The 24,215-nt window shown below is 42.3% G+C and overlaps 1 protein-coding gene and 1 long non-coding RNA gene across 8 annotated transcripts in view; one reads left to right on the top strand and one right to left on the bottom strand.

Moving 5' to 3' along the window:
- Positions 1-283: 283 nt before the first annotated feature.
- Positions 284-942, bottom strand: LOC123462041. Its single transcript, XR_006638062.1, has 2 exons — positions 823-942; positions 284-650 (listed from the first exon to the last, which is right to left on the bottom strand). It is a non-coding gene; the product is annotated as an uncharacterized LOC123462041 (long non-coding RNA).
- Positions 943-1,293: 351 nt separating this feature from the next.
- The window catches only part of Znf568 (zinc finger protein 568), a 73,168-nt gene continuing 50,246 nt past the window's right edge, over positions 1,294-24,215 (top strand). For 5 of the 7 annotated variants that reach the window (XM_045153790.1, XM_045153789.1, XM_045153783.1 and 2 more), the window contains exons 1-5: positions 1,347-1,410; positions 11,483-11,750; positions 13,914-13,978; positions 19,508-19,634; positions 19,895-19,990. In XM_045153790.1, coding sequence (XP_045009725.1) covers positions 11,717-11,750; positions 13,914-13,978; positions 19,508-19,634; positions 19,895-19,990 — 322 coding nt within the window. In that variant the 5' untranslated portion in view covers positions 1,347-1,410; positions 11,483-11,716. The other 2 variants (XM_045153784.1, XM_045153788.1) reach the window with 2 other exon arrangements.

Raw genomic sequence — 24,215 nt, 5'->3', positions numbered from 1 at the left:
GGAGTTCATTTGCGGTGGTTGGAGGCCCTGACATGCCCATTTTCACTCACCCTCTCTCTCATTGCAAATATAAAATAAAAAGATTTAAACAAAAAAGATCTTGTAAAAAAAAATCGTTTAGCCGGGCGTGGTGGAGCACGCCTTTAATCCCTGCACTCGGGAGGCAGAGGTAGGAGGATCGCCGTGAGTTCGAGGCCACCCTGAGACTACATAGTGAATTTCAGGTCAGCCTGGGCTAGAATGAGATCCTATCTCGAAAAAACAAAAAACAAGCAAAACAAAATAGTTCAACAAGCATTATTTTTGGTAAAAGTGAACATTAGACATATGGAGGCTTTAACACTAGGCACTAGCTGTGTTGTTCTCCAATGGGGAAATTGTATATTCACATGGCAAATTATTAAGCGGGTATTTCCAGAAGTAAGCAAGTAAAAAGGAAACCCAACCACAGACTGGAAACTATTTGCAGTCGTTCATCACTCCTTCCTTGCTCGTCTTCTGGGCAGTTTACCTGGCGAAGGTTTCAGGTCAGGCCCGAGGTCATTTCCAGCCCCAGCCCCAGTATCCATCGCACAGGGATGGAGTTCCGAGGAGAACGAGGCACCCTGTCCAGTTTCAGTAACGGCCGAGCTCGCTGCTCGCAGGGCGGCCTGTGAACAGAGCTGTGGAGTCACGACGACACAAGTGACAGGAGTCCCACGGCCACAGTCATACTTAGGCCACCACCCCGCAACGGCGGACACCCCACGTCCTCACGGCCAGCCGCAGTGCCCGTGCCTTCGGGGCGCTCTGACCGCGCAGTCCCAGACCCCGGCTCCTCACCTGAGGCCCTTCCCGTCGCCCTGGGTCGGACCCGTGGGGACCGGGCTCGCACCTCACTCGTCTAACGGTCCCCGCAGGGAGCGACAGCCCGCTCGGCCTTCTGGGAAATGTAGTCCAGCGAGGGACCCAGGCCGACGTGCCCTCGCGGACTCCCTCCCCACCCCCCCGCCCCCGCCCCCAGGCGCCTCCGCGGCGGCAGCTGTCGCTGGGGCAGCGCCCTGGGGTCGCCCCTGAGGAAGCGCCCGCGGCGCCGCGGCCGGAAGTGGGGTGGGGCCGCGGGACGTGGTGGGAGCCGCTGCGTTCCGGAGCCCCGCGGCGGCGGGTGGCGGCCGGGTCCGAGGAGTCGGCGCCCTTCAGCGGGCTCTCTCCCAAGTGCGCTCGCTTTCGGCGGCGGCGGGCGCGAGGGGAGCCTGGACGGCCCGGCGTGCGCTGACAGCGCTGGGCGACCCCGGGCGCCTCGAGCCTCCGGAGCCGCGGCGGTGGGCGCGCGCTGCGGGCGTGCGCTGCTGGTGAGCGGCCGGCGTGCGAGCCGAGCGTGCGTGTGCGCGCGCGCGGGTGCGCCGAGGGACTGTGGCCGACCGTGACGGGGTGAGGGTGTGCACGGTTTTGGTTGTGTGTGTGGTTGTGATTGCAGCTTGTGTGAGCATGGAGGCGTGTGCGTAATTGCAGCGTGTCCTGCCTGGCTCTTGCCTTCCTAGGGTCTAGCTGTTGGAGACGAGGAGATGAGCCCTGAACAGATCTTTGCCCTGAAATAACCTCTGCCCTGAGATAACTTCTGCCCTGAGCAACTTCCGACCTTTCCTCATCCCCCCACCCTGCCATACCTAACTGATTGCATCCCCTCACCCCGCCACACCTAACTAATTAACATCCTGCCTGGTGACTGCAGAGACGTGAGAACTATACCGGGAATTCTTGGAATAACTGCAAACTGTCCTAGGCCAAAGGCCAAGAAGATTCTGTAACTTTCCACCACCTGCCTCCTCCAGCCCCCCCCTCACCCAAGACCCTAACCCTAACCCTTAAAAAGGCCGCTGTGGCTCAATAAAATTGGACTCTTGACAAGTGTACATTTGCTTGAGTCCCTTCCTCTCTCTCGCCCATCTTATTTCAGGTTGGGGTCCTCCTCGCCCCCACGAATAACGAGGTCCCGCGGGTCGGGACAAGTGGCGCCCAGCGTGGGGCTCGAGGCACGGACTCCTACCGGACGGAGACCCCCAGTTCAGCGACCTCCGGAGGATTTGTTAAGTGGTCACCGCTTCTCCACCCAAGAAGACGGCAAGACCTGGTAAGTTTTCCCTCTTCATTCCGTCCCATCAAGATGGGCCATTCATTGTCTAAAGAGGCTTAAAGCCTCTCTCAGAGAGCGAGGAATACGGGTAAAGAAAAAGGATCTTATACAGTTTTTTATTTTTGTTGATAAGACATGTCCATGGTTTATGATTGATGGACCTAACATTCATCCCAAGAAATGACAAAGAGTCAATAAAGAATTAAATCAAAAACTTACTACTAAAGAAATGACAAAGAGTCGACACCTCTGTCTCCTGCGTGAGATATGTGTCGACCCCAGAGCTCTGGTTTCCTAACTAAAGCCTCATGCTTTTGCAGCAAGTTGGGTCTCCCGTGTGTCTTTGGGTGCGTGCTATCTCGAGACTTGAGTGAAGGTCTCCCTCTGGGGTCTTTCAATTGAGAGCTCGTCCAGGGATTTGCACGTCTACCCAGGACTCCGGAGACCCCCTTGGAGGTAAACAATGTAAATGTCTGCAGCGCTGCTTGTCTGAGTGTTTGTCTGAGTGTTTGTCTGAGTGATTTCTGTGATTTCTGTTGCTCTGATCTGTTTTAATTTCGGTTTGTGCAGCTGTTGTTCAGGACCGTGAGGACCTGATAACGGTGGTTGGCAGGACCACAGGCTGCAATCCTGGGGGACACCCCAGGATCTGAGGAGAGTCAGGGTGGCTGACAGTCTCCTATCTGGTAAAGGAAGATTGTGTATTTCTCCTTCAGGAGAAACCACAGAGGCATCTTCCATCTGAAACTGCATTTGGTTTTCTGTTCTGGACGCATCGGAGGTGTCACAGTTTTTGGTTTCTTTTTGTCAGTATCTATTTTGTGTTTGTTTGTGGACTCTTGTTTCTAATTATGGGACAGACTATGACGACCCCCCTGACTCTGACGGTATCTCATTTCTCTGAAGTTAGAAGTAAGGCTCATGACTTATCTGTAAAAATTAAAAAAGGTAAATAACAGACTTTCTGCTCCTTTGAATGGCTGCCAGAGGGAGCATTTGATCTAACCATTATTTCTGCTGTTAAGAATATTGTTTTTCAGAAGGGACCCATTCTCACCCAGATCAACAGCCATACATCCTGGTCTGGGAGAGCCTAGTGATGGATCCCCGGCATGGGTCAAGCCCTGGATCCACCCCCCGCCACGGTCAGGCTCCCGAGTCCTGGCAGTGGCCCAACAAGCCACGAGAAAACCAAGCCGAGTGGCCCCAGACCCCTCGGCTCAGCCCAAAATATATCCTGAAATAGAGGACCCTCCCGAGTGGCCCTCTGCCCCGATTCCATCTCCCCCACCTTAGCTCCCTGCTCTCCCTGCTCCAGCTTTGCCCGAGGGAAGAGGAGATGGGCCCACTGCAGGGACTAGAAACTGAAGGACCTGATTCCACTGTACGAGCCTTTGGTCCTCCCCCTGACCCTAGCATGTCTCAGGCCCAAATGAGTAGCCTACCTAGCTCCCAAATGAGATTGATGTGGGATTCCCTCTCACCCGACCTGAATGGAATTACAACTCAGCAGAAGGTAGGGAGCAACTGACAGTCTACTACCAGGCTCTGATGGCAGGTCTCAGGGGGGCTGCTCGTAGCCCCGCGAATCTGGCTAAAGTAACTTCCCTCTATCTTTTTAGAATGCTTGATGGAGGCTTACTGGAGATATACTCCTTTTGGCCCTACTTCTCCGAGTCAACAGGCAGCAATAACAATGACATAGATAAGGCAGTCCCCTCCAGACATTAAAAAGAAATTACAACATCTGGAGGGTTTACAAGATCTAGCTTTGACAGACATAATTAAGGAAGCTGAAAAGGTTTAGCATAAGAGAGAGAGAAAAAGAAAAGAAAGACCAAAAAAAAAAAAAAAAAAAAAAAAAAAGGAAGCAGAAGAGAGAAAAAATAATGGGAAAAGGAGACAAGAAAGGAACTTAAATAGGATATTGGATACAGTGATAAAAAAAAAAAAAAAAAAAAAAAAAAAAAAAAAAAGCATCAGGATCAGGAAGACTTAGACAGCCAGGGTACCTGGGCAACAGGCAAACAACAACAACAACAACAAAAAAACCTGAGGGCTTTAGGAAGCCCCTTGAGAAGGATCAATGTATGTATTGCAAGGAAAGAGGATCTTGGGTTCACGAATGCCCCAAAAAGAAAAAAAAAACTGGGAAGGAATTTTTCAATGTTGGGACATAGAGTGCTTGTTAAAAATGTCTTTTGAGTGGTACTTAGATCAGAATGTTAAAGTATGTAGATGAAGATGTGTGGATGTGAAAAAAAAAAAAAAAAAAAAAAAAAAAAAGAAAGAAAATTTTCAGGCTGAAGTATGTTGGGATAGTTTGCTTGAGCTTTATCAAATTTAAGTCATGGGTAAAACATAAAATTGTTTTATGTTAATAAAAAATTTCTGTGGTGCATGAAATCAATAGTTACCAAGTTTAAGCCAAAATCATTGGTTGTCAAATAATGTTTTTTTCTTTCAAAAATATTTATCAAGGGTTATATTAATATTTAGCTAGCTGTTTGGGCTCAGAAAAGACCAGATTCTACTCTGTTATATGTAAAGTAACTGTCTCAATTTTGGCATCTTCAGTCCAGTGCTTACAACAAAATTAACCCTTAAGACATATTCCCTACTTTAGGGCACAGCCTCATGCTCAAACAATGGTCCTCATCTGAAAAAAAAAAAAAAAAAAAAAAAAAAAAAAAAAATCAAGCTCCATGGTTCTGTTTCCAATGTTCTCTGGGTAATTTGTACCCACACAGGTATCTGAACTAATCAAAGATGTTTTCACACAGGTGCTAAGACCTTATACTGTCTTACTTGTTTTTTAGGTTAAATAAGTTAAGTTTGTAAATCAACTGGTACTGTTTTCAAGACTGGTAACAGGTTCTGCCTATACTTATAAATGTTGGATATTTAAAATGGGAGATGTGCCTACTTTCTATACCTCAGATATATATATGACTTATGCTACCACAGTACAACAAAAATTTTAAAGATAGGACAAAATGATTTTAGAAGCCCTGTGCCATTCTTTAGTTAAGTCTATTTCAGTAATTAAATGTGCTCTATATGTATGTACATCCAAGCTGGTGTAACTTCCTTTCTAAGTATGTTAATCACCTATGTAGAAGCCAAAGCCAATTGAAATCATCGGAGTAAAAAGTGTCAGTATTTTGGCCTGTGCTCCCATGTCACGAGGCCACTGGAGACGATGGGACACTTCTACACTGGCCCCCTGGTAAGTCACCTGTCTTCCTGAGCAGGGAGGATATGGAGACCCAAACAAAAGTGGTGTACAATGTAAAACAGGAGCGTCACAATTGAGAAGCAATCAGTCCTCCTGACTTCCCAAAGAAGGGAAAACTACTTGGCCAGCATGGCCCTGACTCATCCTAACAGGCAATAGACACCAGAAAGCTATGGGGCTACTCTTGTGTCCCTAAAGTCTCTTTGGAGAGCCATTAATGACCTCCAAATTTAATCCTTAATTAACTTTTGGCTATCTGCAAGGTCTTAAACACTCAGAGAAAAATGTATAACCAAAGATAAAAAATAGCTCTTTATTATTAAGATTAAATGTTATGTATATGTTTCTGATAACTCTGCTAGCATCTCATCTGTTTTACAAGCCATGTTAAATACTACTGTGCCATTTAATGAACAGTTCTGAAAGAAAATCTCAGCCAGCTCATCCTCAGATGGTCCTGAGATGATCCAAGCCTGTCTACCTGGATTCCCTCGACCTACAAAAAGACCAGTTTGCTGTGTGTTCGCTTCTCAGTAACTCCTTACTTTTATTCTTTCTTTCCAAAGTTATCTTTCAAGATTATCTTCCTACACTCTGGGGTACATTAAAATAGTTCCCCTCTCTAGGAGAGATTCTCTAACTGCAACAAGTCTCCACTTCGTGTCCCATTCAGCAGGAAGTAGTAAATGATCTGATGTCTTCGACCCAGCCCCCTAAAGCAGTTAGAGTGTCTTCTCATGAGAGGGAGAAATAAAAGGGAAATAGACTGTCTATACCATACGTTCCTGTTGTCATAGATAAAGTTTACTTAAAATAAGTTTATTTAAAGTTCCTCAAATAAAATTATAGAGCTTGATTGAAATGCCATACAGATTAAAAGTTCTAGGACCTCCCTTTTATGAGGGAATTGCCATCCTTACATCTCCTGTGTCTACTAACAGTGCAGAGGGATTATTCTGGCACTCTGCCCCAAAGGGGGTATTACTCTTACATCCATTTCCGGCCTCGGACTGTGTCTATTAGGCCCTGATATGCTCCCTCCTCTGACTCTTGAACCAGTATGCAACCAAACTGCTATTATCAATGACTCCTTTATATATACTAAAGCCCCTAGTAACTCCTATCTTGCTTGTTCCACGGGGCTGACTCCCTTTATTGTCAACAAGGACTTTTTACAGACTAAGGACTATTGTGTTGTAGTTATAGTTTTGCCACGATTTTTCATTCATGATTCTGAAAGTTTTACAACTACTATAGATCAAGGCATTGCCATTAGACAAAAAGAGAGCCTTTAACTGCCCTCACCCTGACTGTGCTCCTGGGACTTAGTGCTGCAGGGGCCGGGACAGGTATTGCCTTGCGGGTAACCTCCCAACAGCATTTTTCACAACTCAGTGCCTTAGTGGACAGAGATCTTAACGTCATACATGAGGGGATACAAGATCTCAAAGATTCTTTGGCCTCACTCTCTGAGGTTGTACTTCAAAATCGGAGAGGGCTAAATATGGTGTTCTTAAAGGAAGGGGGACTCTGTGTAGCCCTCAAAGAAGAATGTTGTTTTACTTAGATAAGACTGGGCTAATACAAAATAGCCTTGATAAAGTTAAAAGAAATCTAGAGGACTCAAGAACAACAAGAATCTTGGTATAAAAATTGGTTTTCCACATCTCCCTGGCTAACAACTACTTTGCTTCCCAGTCTTTTAGGCCCTTTTGTTGGATTCCTTTTGCTTATCTCCTTTGGCCCCTGGGCCTTCAGACGACTAACCAGTTTCATTAAGCGTCAGGTAGATTCTGCAATCAAGCCGGTGGAAGTCCACTACCTCGACTCGCCACAGAAGAAACATCTGCCGCTGACCTGCCAAAAGAACAAGACAACCCCCCATCTCGACCCTTAGACTTTACCTCCCTGCAAAAACCCACCCTGGGGTGGAAATTTTGGTCCCGCCCCTCCAAATAATAACTCAGGTCTCCACGACCCCTCATACTAATTGGCTACCAAACATATTTCCTCCAGGATCCTTATGGGGCTTTGACGGTCTTGTTGAGAGCAAAATGCGTTACATTTCCACAAAGTGAGTGGTCTGGTAAGTCAGCGACGGAACGGGTGGCTAAGTCTCGACCCGCCTAAGACAGGACGACCTCGCCGAGAGGAGGCCGATCCAATGACGGGTAAGGGTCCAGCACTGCCCTTCTAACAGGCTCAGACCATTTGTGCCCCTTGTTCTAAGGTCAATCCAAATGACTTTATCAAAATCAATGACCTATGAGTAACAGCGCTCAACCTACTCTGGGGAACGCTCGCCTCTCTGATGTCAGGTTACTGTCAGGTTGCTCCTCTGGATCCATTTTTACTCTTAAACAAAAATAATCGGCCACCAAAACAAGCCCTTCTTTGGGACATCATTAAGGGGTCGCGGTAACCTCCCTATCCTGGTCCTTGTATACAGAAGAGGGGGAGATGTTGGAGACGAGGAGATGAGCCCTGAACAGATCTTTGCCCTGAAATAACCTCTGCCCTGAGATAACTTCTGCCCTGAGCAACTTCCGACCTTTCCTCATCCCCCCACCCTGCCATACCTAACTGATTGCATCCCCTCACCCCGCCACACCTAACTAATTAACATCCTGCCTGGTGACTGCAGAGACGTGAGAACTATACCGGGAATTCTTGGAATAACTGCAAACTGTCCTAGGCCAAAGGCCAAGAAGATTCTGTAACTTTCCACCACCTGCCTCCTCCAGCCCCCCCCTCACCCAAGACCCTAACCCTAACCCTTAAAAAGGCCGCTGTGGCTCAATAAAATTGGACTCTTGACAAGTGTACATTTGCTTGAGTCCCTTCCTCTCTCTCGCCCATCTTATTTCAGGTTGGGGTCCTCCTCGCCCCCACGAATAACGAGGTCCCGCGGGTCGGGACATCTAGCATTTGACACCACTGGTAACTGGAAGAAAAACAATTCTGTATTTGTTTCCTCTGTTCACTGACACCTCGGTTTTGTTTTTTGTTTTTCCTTTGCTGCCCTCCCCCGTAGTACTTAGCCCTGTTCATACATTTCCAGATTTCCTTGAAAGGAAAAAAATAGATACTGTATACCAAATATTTTTTTTGAGATAGGGTCTCACTCTAGCCCAGGTTGACCTGGAATTGACTATGTAGTCTCAGGCTGACCTCGAACTCATGGCGATCCTCTTACCTCTGCCTCCCCAGAGCTGGATTAAAGGCGTGCACTCCCCGCCAGCCCGGCCTTTTTTTTTTTTCTTTTTGCGGTGCTAGGATTGAACCTACTCCCTTGTGCAGTCGAGGCAAACACTACTACTGAACTACATCCCATCCCTTAAGTTGGCTTAATAATACCTGACAAACCTCCCCTTACTCTCAGTAGCAAGCAACAGCAAACTATCTATTCTCTAGCTAACTTGGCTATCAGGTTCACTGTATTCAGCTGCTCTAAGCTGCATTTGCTCGAGGGGCTGGCTGGATTAGTTTAGATCTGCCCTCCATTTGTCCTTTCTGGGCCTCAGAAGGGCAGTGGTTACCAAGACATTTTCATGGGGGAGCACAAAGAGGGCTCATGCAAACACCCTTACAGCCTCTGCTGCCAACTATACTAGTATTACGTGAGCCAAAGAAAGTCATGTGAGTCAGACCAGTATCCATTACACATTACACTCACAGTTGGAAGACAAGGCACTGTTGGATGGAAAATACTGTGAATGTATAATCTTAATAGAGGTCATTGAGTAATTGGGATCAAATTTCCAGTCCATTGCATTAAGAAGAACACTTCTTAATTCTGATAAATGCCTTCTTTAGTCCAAATACTGCTTTTGTGCTTTTAAATAAAATTGTATTTGTCAAGAATTTTTATTTTCCAACCCCTTTATGTCTTTGTGGTTTAGATCTTGAGGTCTTTATATTTCAGGTTTCTTGCAAGGAGCATGCCACTGAGATTATTACTCTTTTATTCTATTTAACTGCTATTTTAGTAGATGAGTTTAATTCAGTTGCATTTATAAAAATTGCTTATATATATTGGTTTTCTGGGGTAGGGTCTCACTCTAGCCCAGGCTGACCTGGCATTCACAATGCAATCTCAGGGTGTCCTTGAACTCACAGTGATCCTCCTACCTCTGCCTCCTGAGTGCTGGAATTAAAGGCATGTGCTACCATGCCTGGCTGATAATTTTAAAACAATTTTTTTTTCTTTATGAGAGAGATTGAGAATTGGCACATATGGCCTCTAGCCACTGCAATCAAATTCCAGATGTATGCTGCACCTTGTGTGCACATATGACCTTGTGCACATGTGTCACCCTTGTGTGTCTGGCTTACCTGGGTTTTGGAGAATCAAATCTGGATCCTTAGCTTCACAGGCAAGTGTCTTCACTGCTAAACCATCTCTCCAGCCCGATAAAATTTTTATTCTTAGGTATACCTTGTCCTGTTTTCTTGCTGGTTTGGTTTCTATTTGTGTTCTTGTGTACTTAAAGCTTAAATAAGACTTTGAAACACTTGAATTACAAACTATTCATCCTTTTCTGTGGTATTCTTGTGTGATATATTATTTTCCTTAAAATTCTCCAATGGAGGCTGGTAGCACATGACTATAATCCTAGCACCTGAACTACTAAGACTGGAGGATTTTGAGTTTGAGGCCAGCACAGGCCACATCAGTGAGATACTGTCTTAACAAACTGTGGAAAATAAATAAAAACAAATCAATACCCAAAGTAGGCATATTTGATTTGTGTGATTATATGTGTGTGTATGTAGATGTTTTTAAATTGTGACACATACACAACATAAAATTTCTCATCTTACATTTCATTGTAGTTTAGTGACATGGAGTACACTTACATGGTTATCAGTCACTGTCCATTTACAGAACTCTTTCATTAACTATTGTTTGATTATATATGTACTCTGTTTTTGATTCCTATACTGTTTTCTATAGTGTCTTCATACATACATATATTTGAACACCCACTATCAATGGCAAAATTAGACAAAAATAAATTCTATTTATTTACTTGCAAGCAGAGAGAAGAGAGACAGAGACAGAGAGAATGAGCACACCAGGGCGTCTAGCCACTACAAACAAACTCCAGATACATGCGCCACCCTATGCATCTGGCCTTATGTGGGTACTGGAGAATCGAACCCAGGTTGTCTTTAGGCTTCATAGGCAAGTGCTTAACTGCTAAGCCATTTCTCCATTTTTTTAAGCCCTATTTTGATTTTTGTTTTTATTTTTTTAAGGTAGGCTCTTGCTGTAGCCCAGAGTGATCTGGAATTCACCATGTTGTCTCAGGCTGGCCTCGAACTCACAGCAATCCTCCTATACCCAGCAAGCTGAACTTTTAATGCAACTTCCTTTTTATCCAGTATTTGTTGACTCGGTGCTATATCTCTGCATCAAATCTGTGTTTGTACTCAAAGATGTTTGAGTAGCAGATGTGTCAATGCCACTTTGTTTCCAGATTCTTGGTGTCTTTGTTGTATTCTTGGTTTAGCCTGGGTTGCTGAATCTGAGTTTTCCCTGACCCTGCTGGTCTTTGCAACTAACATCTCTGGTCAGTGACCCAGAGAATATGAATTATAAGCAAGATCTTAGAACTCAGGACTATATTAGTTATCCACTACTGTGTAACAAATTATCTGGAAACTTTCTGTGTTATAGTAAACATTTTTTAGCTCACTTTTCTGGTTATTCTGGCTTGGGTATTTTGATAAAGTTGTAGAGGGTATTTAGGCAGGGCTACATTCTTCAGTAGGCTTCACTGGGTGGAAGGATATGTTTCCAAGATAGTTAGTGTTAGAGACTGATGGGCTCCCACCTTAAGACTGGTTGACTGTCTTCATGGTACAGTGGCTATCTTTGACTAAAATGCATAATTTCAAAAATGTGCAAGATGGCAGCCTTAGTGTCTTCTCCACTAACTTTGGCAGTCACACAGCATTACTTGTACAGTGTTCTATCAGTTGTCAACCCTATTCATTGTGGGTGAGGTCTGTAAATTGTGAGGACCAGAAGACATTGGTGGTTGGGAGTTATCTTGAAGGCTAGTTACCACAAAGATCCACTGAGAAGATATCAGGTAAATTTGACTTATGTCCTACACCCACAGGTCATGCTTCCACATTAATAAGACAGATGTGCTGTGTGAGTCTAAAGAAGTCTGAGGAACAGGTATCTATCATAGAAGAAGACCTTCTGACCTGAGACCTGCCCAGAAGCTGGAGAAGCCTGGGACACACTGGACTTTGGAGTTGCTGGACCTGCAGACTCTTGACAATTTCTTCCCAGAGTTGGCAAGATCTAAAGGACATCTGACCCAGACATTAGCAACAGCTGTGCCACAATGGAGCATTTGACCCAGATGATGGAAAGGAGAGGTGAGACAGGGGCTATATATTCAGGAAAAGTGAAAAGACTTAGAAATTTGATATTCCTACCAAGGAATTTCATGAAACTATAACTATATATACAGAATAGCATTGCTTACTTATAATTTCTTTATTTTGAAGAATACATTTTATGATATTTCTAAAATGTTGTTATGTAAACAGAAGCTTCCTTTTCCATCCCTTCTCATCCTTGTTCCTATTCCTCAGAGGCAACTATTTTGAGTATTTTTGTCTGGACATTCATCTCCATTTTCTCAAAGGCATTCTTGCCAAATAGTTTTGATTTCTCACTTTTTTATATTTCCTATACTACTATAAGGATTTCTCTTTTCATGTCATTTCTATCCCAAGATATTTTTAGCCTTTTTTTTTTTTTTTTAAAGACTGGGTCTCATGTTCTGGGCTGGCCTGAAGCTCAATGTGTAGCTAAAGATGACCTTGAACTTCTGATCCTTTGTATCTACCTCCTGAGTGCTGGGATTATAGCTGTACATTGCCATACCTGGTTGCTGTGGTACTGGGGATCAGGCCCAGGGCTTTGTATTTGCTAGTCAAGCACTGTACCAATTGAGCTAAATTCCAAGCCCTGCCCCTTTTTCTAAGATAGTAATGAAAGTTAATTAAATGTCAGGCTCTATAGGCATTTTCTTTTGGGCTAATCGTGTTCCATGGTGATAAGCCCTAGATTTACTTAAACCAGAACTCTTGCTTTTTAAGAGGTTAAAAAAAAAAAAAAAAAGGAAGAAAGATGCAAGAGGGGCACCTCATTTTTCTGTATGAAAATTTTCACTTAACATTGTACAGTGCTTCAGCTCCACGTTATCTGGCTCTGGTAGACATGATCCAGAAGCTGTCTCACTTAGTATATCATCTAGAAGGGAGAAGAAAAATAAATTTGGCAGGTGGGGGGGGGGTGGGCTAGCATAAGGAAAATATCACCATGCTATGTGAGGGAAAGAAGATAGCAGGTGGTTTCAACACTATTTTACAACATTCTTCATTCAGTTCTCTGTTTCAGTCTTTGCCACCTCCTATCTGCAGAACTACTACCCTTCTGAGACTTTCTAGGGAGTGCTCATGGCTTCCTCCCATCTTCCTGTGTAGCTTGGGCTAACAAAATAAGACCCAGTCTCAAAAGAAAAGAACTGTTCACTCATAGTCTGACATGGTGGTATAAACCTGTAGTCCTAGCACTTGGGAGGCTGAGTCAGGAGGCTTGTCATGTGTTTAAGACAAGCTTGAGCTTATGTAGTAAGTTCCAGGCCAGCCTAAGTTAGAGTGAAGCATTGTCTCAAAAAAAAAAAAAAAGTAAAGCTGAAGAGATGGCTTAGCGGTTAAGTCACTTGCCTCCAAAGCATAAGGACCCATGTTTGACTCCCCAAAACCCACATAAGCCAGATGCACAAGGTGGCACATGAGTCTGGAGTTTGTTTGCAGCAGTCAGAGGCTCTGGTGCACCCATTCTCTTTCTCTCTAATAAATAAATAGAAAAAGAGGAGAAAATATATCTTTAAAAATTTTATTTATTTATTTATTTATTATTATTATTTATTTTTGGTTTTCCAAGGTAGGGTCTCACTCTAGCTCAGGCTGACCTGGAATTCACTATGTAGTCTCAAGGTGGCCTCGAACTCACAGTGATCCTGCTTCTCCCTCCCAAGTGCTGGGATTAAAGGCGTGCCACCACGCCTGGCATTTTTAAAAAAAGTAAATGAATTCCAGGTCAGTCTGGGCTAGAGTGCAACCCTACTTGAAAAAAAAAAAAAAGTAAATGAAGTTCCTGTAAAATAACATTAGAGTCATGGCAGCATTTTGTCCTGTTATATCTATCATTTCAAAATTATATTTATCATTTTGTTCTACAGTGCCTGTAACTAATCTTTGGTTAAGGGTTTTTCCCCTAATTTTTTGTTAGTTTGTTTGTTTGAGGCAGGATCTCACTCTAGCCCAGACTAGCCTAGTTCACTATGTAGTCTCAGGGTAGCCTTGAACTCACAGTGATCCTCCTACCTCTGCCTCTTGAGTGCTGGGATTAAAGGCATGTGCTAGCATACCTAATATACAGGGGATCTTAAAGCATTGGAACTGAAGATTTCTGTATTTCTTTTTCTGGAACTCTGAAGCAAATCTGCTTTGCTTCTCTTTCCTCAGCTTGGTGTTTGCAGGACTGTGAACTTTCTGAGGAAGAAGAGAACATGACCAGGTCTTCTGTACATGTTAGTACTGTTTTTCCCCTTCATTGTTTGTTGTGCATTTGTAGTGGGCTACTGTAGCCTACCAGTAAGCTGGAAAAATCAAGTTAATGAAAATAAGTGAGGAAAACTACAGATGCAAAATGGGAGCCAAGGGAAAACTCCAATATGAAAAAAGCATATACAGAATTCTTTAAGCTTGTTTCAATGTTGATTATGATCTAAAGAGCCAAAGAAAGCAGACAAAATGTCCATTCTAGAACTTACAGTTTATAAGGAGAATATTTTAAAAGGAAAGAAAAATCTTTTCTTTCTTTTTCTTGGTTTTTTTTTTGTTTTTGTGGGGTTTTTTGGTGGTGGTGTTTTTGTTTTTCAAAGTAGGGTCTTGCTCCAGCCCTTGCTGACCTGAAATTCACTATGCAGTCTCAGGGTGGCCTCAAACTCACATTAATCCTCCTACCTCCACATCCCAAGTGCTGGGATTAAAGGCATAAACCACCATGCCTGGCAAGAAAAACCTTTTGACACCTAAGTCAAAAAAGAAATTCTAAAATAATTCCATGGTTTTTATAATTTTAAGTTCAGTTATTAAAAGTTAGTCTTCTCCAAAAACAAACTATTTAGGAGAGCGAAGGAAGCATGATTTGGAATGATCCAACTTAATATTTTCTTTAGTTTGAGATTTGGGGCCAAACTGAACTAATTTATATTTTATGGCATCTTACATTCTGATATCCATAGCTTTTTACACCTTTTTTAATGTCTTAGGAGATACTATATTTTCCTTTCATAATGTTATTTTAGTCTCTGCTCTTGATTCTCTTTGTTTCTATTTTTGAAGTGGCCCTTTCCTTTACTTTGAACATTTTCATATTTATTGCCTCTTTATTCAGCCTTTACCTTGCTCATCATGAAGCAAACATACTTTTCTGTGATTGCATGACCACAAAGCTCATCAGGATTTTTCTGCTGTTGGTATAGTAGTTTGCAGACTTGCATTCAAATATTGGCTTAGTGACTTACAAAATACGTGTGAGCAAGTGTCTTAATCTCTTTGTGCCTTAGTTACATTATCTTAAGGGAGATGATAATGGAACTTAGCTTATAAGAATGTCAGAGGGTCAAATGCACATAGTAAGCGCTCCATAAGTAACAGACACTGACATGCATTGTTTGCTATATATAATCTCTTCCATATGAAATGGTCTTTGGATGTATTACTCATATTCATTCACCTCCTTTTAGTTTATTTTGTAATCCAGAGAGAAGGAAGATTTATTGATTTGAGTTTATAAACTTACTTCTTCAGTGAAACTACCTTAAATGCTTCTAAAAGCAAAACTGGGGGTAGGGAGCAAAACTAGGAATAGTTTTTGTAATATATATCCAGAAATACACTAATAATACTTAAGAATCAGTTGGATGAAGAATATGAAGAAGCAATTGAAGAAAATGCAAATAGCCAACATACCTCAAAATGATGGCACAAAAATGTATTTCAGGTTAGCACTTATTGTGTGTGTTTGTGTTTGTGTGTGTTGTGTGCATGCGTGTGTCCAGGAAGACCTAGAACTCACTCTATAGCATAGGCTGGCTTTGAACTCATGTCAATTCTCCTACCTCAGCCTTCTGAGAGCTGAGATTGAAGGTACGCCACCACACCCAGATCAAAAAATCTTTTCAAATTAAGTTTGAGTTATTAATTCACATAGACAGCTTCCTATGTTGGTCCTTGTCTTCCACTTTGCTTGAGGCAGAATCTCTGTTGCTTACTGCTGTGTTTGCCAGGCTGGCTGGCCCATCTTCAGTACACTATGATTACAGTCACACTCAGGTCCTTGTGCTTGTGTGCCAAGTGCTTTATCCACAGGGCCATCTTTCCATCCCTGGCAGGTACTTGTTAAGGTATGTTTTCTTTATTTGTGGTATGCGTGTACTGCTAATGCTGCAGTAGCTGGAGAAGTACATCAGATACCTTCTTCCTTCCCTTCCCGCTATCACATAGCTGCCTGTTTTTTCCTTGTGATGGAGTCTTACTGACTCCAGAGCTTGCCATTTTTCAGTCCCAGTGATTCCCTCTCTGGTTGCTATGCCCCTATAAGACTGGTATTACAGATTTACATGGCTACAACCAGTTGCTTTATTTATATGCATTCTGGAGATTCAAACTCAGGCAGGCTCACGCCCTCATGTTAGCTAAAAAAGCACACTTCACTGAGCCATCTCTCCAGCCCCCTATATTTTTATTTTATTTTATTTTTTTTTATTTTATCAAGAGCAATGGGCAGGGGAGAGAAAATTGGCACATTAGGGCCTCAGCCACTGAAATCGAACTCCTGATGTTTTTGCTACCTACTGGACATGTGTGACCTTGCACTTAACCTCACTTTATTTTCTTTTTCTTTTTGGTTTTCTGAGGTAGGGTTTCACACTAGCTCAGGCTGACTTGGAATTCACTATGTAGTCTCAGGGTAGCCTTGAACTCACGGCAGTCCTCCTACCTCTGCCTCCCAAGTGCTAGAATTAAGGGCCTGTACCACCATGCCTGGCCACTTGCCTTGCCTTTATGCTGCTGGCTTACATGGGATGTGGAGAGTTGAACATGGGTCCTTAGGCTTTGCAGGCAAGTACCTAAGCACTAAGCCATCTCTCCATCCCTATATTTTTAATTAAAACTAATGACCAGTTTCAAACTCATTCCAGAATCTGGATGTAAATATATTCTGTGGCAGTTTATATTTGTATGGGAATAGACTATATGTCAGAATTTTTTTGAGGCAGGGTCTCACTCTTGTCCAGGAAGACCTAGAACTCACTCTATAGCATAGGCTGGCTTTCAACTCATGTCAATTCTCCTACCTCAGCCTTCTGAGAGCTGAGATTGAAGGTACGCCACCACACCCAGATCAAAAAATCTTTTCAAATTAAGTTTGAGTTATTAATTCACATAGACATTTTCTTTATCCAGCAAAAATGAAAAAATAAATTTTCAGAGAAGTTGTGATCTACATATGGGGAAATCTTCAGTGTCATGGTTTTCAGTTCAGGGGCTGGGCATATAGTTCAGTAGTAGAGCATGTGCTTTGCATATACCGAGCCCTGGGGTTCAGGCCCCAGCACCAAAATGTTTTAGAACAACATTAATTCTTTAATTCTTGTGCATCTAGTTTATGTGGGTCCTAGGGAATTGATCCTGGGTCCTTTGGCTTTGCAGAGAAATGCCTTAACCACTTAACCACTAAGCCATCTCTCCAGCCCCCTAAATTTTTTTTTTTTTTTTTTTTTTTTTTTTGGTGTAGGGTCTCACTGTAGCTCATGCTGATCTGGAATTCACTATGTAGTCTCAGGATGGCCTTGAGCTCATGGTGATCCTCTCACCTCTGCCTCCCAAGTACTGGAGTTAAAGGTGTGTGCCACTACACCAGGATAGCCCCCTAGATTTTTTTATAGCTCTTGTGAATGTGTTTACTTTCTTGATGTCTTTCTCATTAACTTTATTGTTATCTCAAAAATTACTAATCGGGGCTGGAGGGATGGCTTAGCGGTTAAGGTGTTTGCCTGCAATGCCAAAGGACCAAGGTTTGATTCCCCAGGACCCACAGTAGCCAGTCGCACAAGGGGGCGCATGCATCTAGAGTTCATTTGCAGCAGCTGGAGGCCCTGACACACCCATTCATTTTCTCTCTCTTTCTCCCTCTTTCTCTGTCAAATAAATAAATAAATATTTTTTTAAAAATTACTAATTGTACACTAATTTTATATCTTATAAGCTTACTAAACTTGTCACTTTAAAAAATATATTTATTTATTTATTTGAGAGAGACAGAAAGAGGCAGACAGAGAGAGAGCAGGAGAGAAATTGAATATGGGTGTGCCCAGGGCCTATAGCCACTACAAATGAACTCAAGTCCATGTGCCACTTTGTGTATCTGGTTTTACGTGGATATTGGGTAATCAAACCCAGGCTGTGTGGCTTTGCAAGCAAATGCCTCTAACCACTGAGAAATCTCTCCATCCCCAAATTTGTCACTTTTTAAAAACTTGATTATTCATTTGAGAGGGAGAGAGAAGAGAATGGGTATGCCAGGGTCTCTTGCCACTGCAAATGAACTTCAGACACTTAAACTACTTTATGCATATGGCTTTACATGGATACTGGGTAATTATTCGAACCCAGCCATGAAGTTTTGTAAGAAAGTGCCTTTAACTACTGGGCCATCTCTTAAGTCCCTGAATTTGTCACTTTTTTTTTAATGTAGCCATTGTAGCAAAGGCTAACACTTTTTTTTGTTGTTTATTTTTACTTATTTATTTGAAAGTGACAGATAAAGAGGCAGATAGAGAGAGAGAGAATGGGCGTGCCAGGGCCTCCAGCCGCTGAAAACGATCTCCAGACACATGCACCCTCTTGTGCATCTGACTAACTCGGGTCCTGGGGAATTGAGCCTTGAAGGGGGTCCTTAGGCTTCACAGGCAAGGCTTAACCGCTAAGCCATCTCTCCAGCCCTGAATTTGTCACTTTTAATGGTTTGTCTACATATAAAATATTGTTGTCTACAAATGGAAGTAACTTGACCTTCTTCTATTTGTATATCCTTTCTTTCTCATGCCTTATTATGGTATCATCTTTGTTTTATTCCTGATCTTAAAAGAAATAATTTCAGTCCCCCCCTCCTCATTCAATGTGATGTAGACTTTTGTGTTTGGCATATATAGATAGCCTTTATTGTGTTGAGATATGCCTCTACTATAACTGATATTTGTGGATCTTTACCAGGAAGAGATAACTAAAAGTAACCAAGTGCTTTCTCTATTGAGATGATCATGTGGTTTTATTCTTTACTCTGTTGTAATATGTTCACTGATTGAACCATCCCTTTATTCTCTCTGAGTCAAGCCAACTTGACCATGGTGTGTGTATACACACACACACACACACACACACACATACACACACATATATATAATGCTGTTGCATTTGATGTATTACTATTTTGTTGGGAGTTTTTGGATCTTTATTCATCAGATGTATTGATCAGCCTGCTGGCAGATTATCACGATTTAGTTTACTAAGTTTTCTTTGTTTGTTTGTTTGTTTCTTTTTTCCCTGAGGTAGGGTCTCACTCTAGCTCAAGCCGACCTGGAATTCAATATGTAGTCTCAGGGTGGCCATGAACTCATGGCAGTCCTCCTACCTCTGCCTCCCAAGTGCTGGGATTAAAGGTGTGCTCCACCACGCCCAGCTCATTTTACAAAGTTTTAGTTGATTGCTTTGAACAAATATTTGCTATGTGTCCTTACAACTGTTTCCAAAGTTTTTTGTTGTTGTTGTTGTTGTTGTTGTTTTAAGATAGTCTCACTCTAGCCCAGGCTGACCTGGAATTCACTATGCAGTCTGGGATTAAAGGTGTTCACCACTACACCGGGCTCATGAACAATTTTTAATGAACTCTGAAGTCTGAATATAGCTAAATGAGTTGTTACTTGTTTTGATCATAACTGCTAATTTTGATTGCTTCAAATTAATTAATTAACTGGAATTGTGTTTTACAGAAAACAGTGACATTCAAGGACGTGGCTGTGGATCTAACCCAGGAGGAATGGCACCAAATGAAACTTGCTCAGAGGAACTTGTACCGAGATGTGATGCTGGAGAACTACAGCAACTTAGTCACAGTGGGTAAGGGCTACTTTTCAGTTAACACAGAATTCCTTTCCTTTCCTGCACTGTGGGGAGACTCTAGTTTGCTAGATGAGTATGGCCTTCCCTTTCTTCAGGAGTATGTGTGCCCTTCCAGAGTAGAGACTCGTTCCTTTGCATCATTGTGGAAGTTGCTTTATCCTCATCCTTCATAAACCCTAGCCCCCAGGACTCAGCCCCAGATCTGCATGACTTCCTTCAGCATTAACATCCAAATTCCTGCATGTTTCCTGTCATAGGCTGTCAAGTCACCAAACCAGATGTGATCTTTAAACTGGAACAAGAAGAGGAGCCATGGGTGATGGAGGAAGAAGTGTTTTGGAGGCACTCTGCAGGTGAATAAGTGAAAATAGCTCGGAGTGAGAAAGCCAGGTGACAGCTGTTTAGTGAGAGCTTGCAACCATCTCACGGTTTCCAAGACTGTCTTGCACAGTGTAGTCTTGTAGAGTGATAGATGATGTGAATGCCTTGGCTTATTGTGACATTCCTATGTAGTATTCTTCTATATGGAAGCTATTTCCGGGCACCCCCGGCAGGTAGTGCTGAGGAAGGACCAGGCCCGCTGGTTCCGTCCAAGGGGTTGAGGAAGAGGGTGGTTGTCTACGGCCAGGAACAAACCACCGAGCTGGGAGTCTTGTCGAAGCAGGAACTCACTTTATTGTAACAGACAGGTGCTTATATAGCTTTGAGAACGAGGGTGGGGATTTTAGGATGGGGTGAGGTGTAAGGGCCAATAGCATACTGCGACTTTTGAGATGATTGGTTCTAAGCATGTGAGAGAACTCCAACTTCCTGCGTGGAAGTAGCAGGCCTGAGGCCATTAGGTGCCCTGCTGAGTCATAGCTGGCCAGAGACAGGTCGCAAAACTTTAGCTAGGCTCAGGAAGTTCCACTAGGCCTCACGTCCGGGCCTCTCAAGGCCCAACAAGCTACCTTCATTTTTCAACTTTTAGAGGGCAGTGTCCCCATCCGATTTCAGGATGACAACCTTCCCTGATGCATTTACAACTTACTTTCAGGATTGTTGTGCCTTTAAAGCCTTGGGGACAGGGATCCTCTCTTTCTCTTACTTGTTTCTGTTTACTCCTTCTCCTTCCCCACTTTCTCTGACAGGGTTTCATGTATGCTGGCCCCAAACTTGCTATGTAGTCAATAATGACCTTGAACTTTGGATCCTCCTATCTTCACCTCCTGAATGCTAGAATTGCAGGCATGTACCACCATGCCCAGTTTATATGGTTCTGGGACTCAAATCCAGGGTTTCATGCTTGCTAGAGCTCTATGCCAACCTAGCTATGGTGTCCAACCCTGTTAGCTGTTGACTTGTTTCTTTTCCTTTTGTCTGTGTTGAATGTTAACTCTACTGATGAGTTATATCTGCAGCCCAAAGATTCATGTTCTGCTTTTTATATTACTATTGTATTAATTTGATACTTGTTCCTTTTATAATTATTATTGTTCATCTTTAAATGAGTTTTTTTTTTCTCCCAGACTCACTATTGATGAAAGCATAGTATTGTATAGAAGAAAAAAATACTCTGAGCAAGTAGGAAGCATCTGTGCTCACACTGGTCATGTCACACAGGCTTGTGTTGAGAGGTGGTTTACACTTTCTTTTCTTTGGTTTTTTGAAGTAAGGTTTCACTCTGGCCCAGGCTGACCTGCAATTCACTATGTAGTCTCAGGCTGGCCTCAAACTCATAGTGATCCTCCTACCTCTGCCTCCCTAGTGCTGGGATCAAAGGTATGCACCACCATGCCCACCTTGTTTACTTTTTCTTAGTTCCAAAAAGAAAGATTGTCATGTTCATGCTTCCTTTAGCTGTCAGTGTCTCTTCCACCCTCCTGTGGAAATCCATCATGCTCTTGCCACCATGTCAACACACGTGGATCCCAGAGTTGCAAATTGTGTGTGTTTTGTAGGACTCTGCTTCCTGTATTTTCTGCTTGAGAGAAGAAATAGCAGGTTCTATTCCTAGGTTTCTTACCTATCTTGACCAGTCCATTTTCTGTTCTCTCCTTATATTTCTGGAGTTGGAATTTAACTGTCTTTTGTTACATTGAAGATGTATTTTCTATTTCCTCATATTTGCACAGTAAAGAGAGAGAACTGTTTAATTCTATCACATTGAAACAAGAAGACCTCTGTGTTATATTTGATCTGTGAACCACCCTTCTTAGAAGTTGCTTTCTTCTTTACTATTCTCTAAAGGATTCTGATTTTTCTTTGGTTCCTGCTCATTGTTTACTTCTCCCTTTATAAAATGCCTTTGGCATGGTTCCTTTTCTCAACTCTTCCCTAAAACAATTCTAAGTTACATATGAATTCTGTTTTGGCCCTGTGTGCTTTTGTGATATATCTATTATGTTCATCTCATTAATTTGGTATTTAATTCCAGAAATGATAATGTTGAAATATGTATCTTTAATGCTTCTAGAAGTGTAGATAGATTTATATCTTTTTCTTTAAATATGTGTCTTATTCTTTCTTAACTGATGCATGAATTAGTCAATGTAGCACTGTAATTTCAGGCATTATTCTTTTTTTTGTTTATTTCTTGTCTTTTTTTTTTTTTTTTTTTTGACGTAGAGTTTCACTCTAGCCCAGGCTGACCTGGAATTCACTATGGAGTCTCAGGGTGGCCTCGAACTCACGGCGATCCTCCTACCTCTGCCTCCCGAGTACTGGGATTAAAGGCGTGCGCCACCACACCCAGCATGTCTTGTCTTTTTGATGTAGGGTCTTAACTCTAGTTCAGGCTGAGCTGGTATTCACTATGTCGTCTCAGGGTAGCCTTGTACTCAAAGCGATTCTCCTGCCTCTGCCACAGGAGTGCTGGGATTAAAAGCGTGCTCTACCATGACTGGATTTTAGCTGGTATCCAAAGAAGAGGTAGGAAGGGGAGAGATTGTTCTTATTTTGGTTTTTGTTATTATTTGCTTTATTTGCTGTGGCAGCAAGATTGCAATTGACAGTTACAGGCAGGGGCTTCTATCTGAAATGCAGGTTTAAACTTAGGTCTGAGTATAAATGTAGAGCCAGAGATATGGTTGTCAATAAGAAAGCTGAACACAAAGGATTTGATGACTAAGACAATTTGAGTGCCAAAAAATGAGCCTAGGCAGTGAATCAAAGGTGACATGGCTCCTGATCTGCTTTATACTTTTTAATGAAAAATAAATATGTCCAACATGTTTTTTTTTAAACATATGTAAAAATCAATTAGAACTAGATAGCTGAAATTTGCTTCATTTTTTTTTTTTAACCAGTTTTGGTTAAAATTTAGTTTAGACAGCCCATGATTCAAATGGTTTCAAAATTAGCAGTTTATGAACATTAATTTGCTTGTCGTATATAAAATGGACAAAAGATAGATTTTACAGGATTATGACAATTCCTGAGGACAAAATACTGAGAGCTTGGGGTTTCATTTGGTGTGATAGAGTGGAACTGTTCCTGTCCTTGCACATCATTTCTTTCCTCTTTAATGTGTTATTTTAGATTTCCTCATATACACTTGTTTTAGAAATAACACGGCTTACAGTGGTACACTGATTCTTCTCAAGTACCTCCTAGAGGCAGGTATTTTCAACTTACTAGTTATTTTGTTATCTAGTTCCTTGTTTCTAAATATGCTGTGCTGCCTTGTAATCCATTCTGGCTATTTTCAGACATACTCAGAGTGGAGAGACTAGTATAAGAAATCTTCCTGTAATCTGCACTTGACTTGTTTTATCTGTAACACTCCCTCTCATTCTGTTTTGTTGCTGAACTGTTTGACATTTCTGTCCTAAATATTGCTATGTGCCATGCCAACAGGTAAGATTTTATTAAGTGTCTCACTATCACACCTAACAATGTTTGTTACCATCATCTGATACTTAATCTTTTCATATTTCCTTGGTTGTTTCAAGTTTTTTGTTTGTTTGTTTGTTCTTGTTGTTTTTTGGTTTTTTAATTTTTTTTGAGGTAGGGTCTCACTGTAGCCCCAGGCTGACATGGAATTCACTATGTAGTTTCAGGGTGGCCTTGAACTCATGGTGATCCTCCTGCCTCTGCCTCCCAAGTGCTGGGATTAAAGGCATTCACCACCATGCTTGGCTTGTAACAACACTTTTAACAGTACAAAAGCCAGTCCTAGCTCACAAATTTATGAATCAGAACACAGCTATAGTTTTCCAGTATCTTTTCTAGAGTAGAATATCTCTTACTCTGGATTTGTCAGATTGCCTTCTCATTGTGTTGGTGTTTTGGGTTTGGCTAGTTTTTTTTTTTTTTTTCTTTTTTTCTTTTTATTTTTTAGAGAAAGAAAATTGGCATGCCAGGGCCTCAGCCACTGCAATTGAACACCAGCTGCTTGCACCACCTAGTGGGCATGTGCGACCTTGCACTTAACCTCACCTTTTGTGCATCTGGCTTACATGGGATCTGGAGAGAGATTGCACATGGGTCCTTAGGCTTTGCAGGGAAAGCACCTTAACTGCTAGGACATTTCTCAAGCCCTCTATTTGTTTTTAGAGAGGGTCTTTGGGTAGCTTTTCTGGCTTGTAACTTTCTTTG

Source organism: Jaculus jaculus, chromosome 7, assembly GCF_020740685.1.
Source record: "Jaculus jaculus isolate mJacJac1 chromosome 7, mJacJac1.mat.Y.cur, whole genome shotgun sequence".
NCBI classification, from domain to species: Eukaryota; Metazoa; Chordata; class Mammalia; order Rodentia; family Dipodidae; genus Jaculus; species Jaculus jaculus.
Note: the sequence above shows the minus strand (reverse complement) of the source record. Positions and strands in the feature narration are given on the sequence as shown.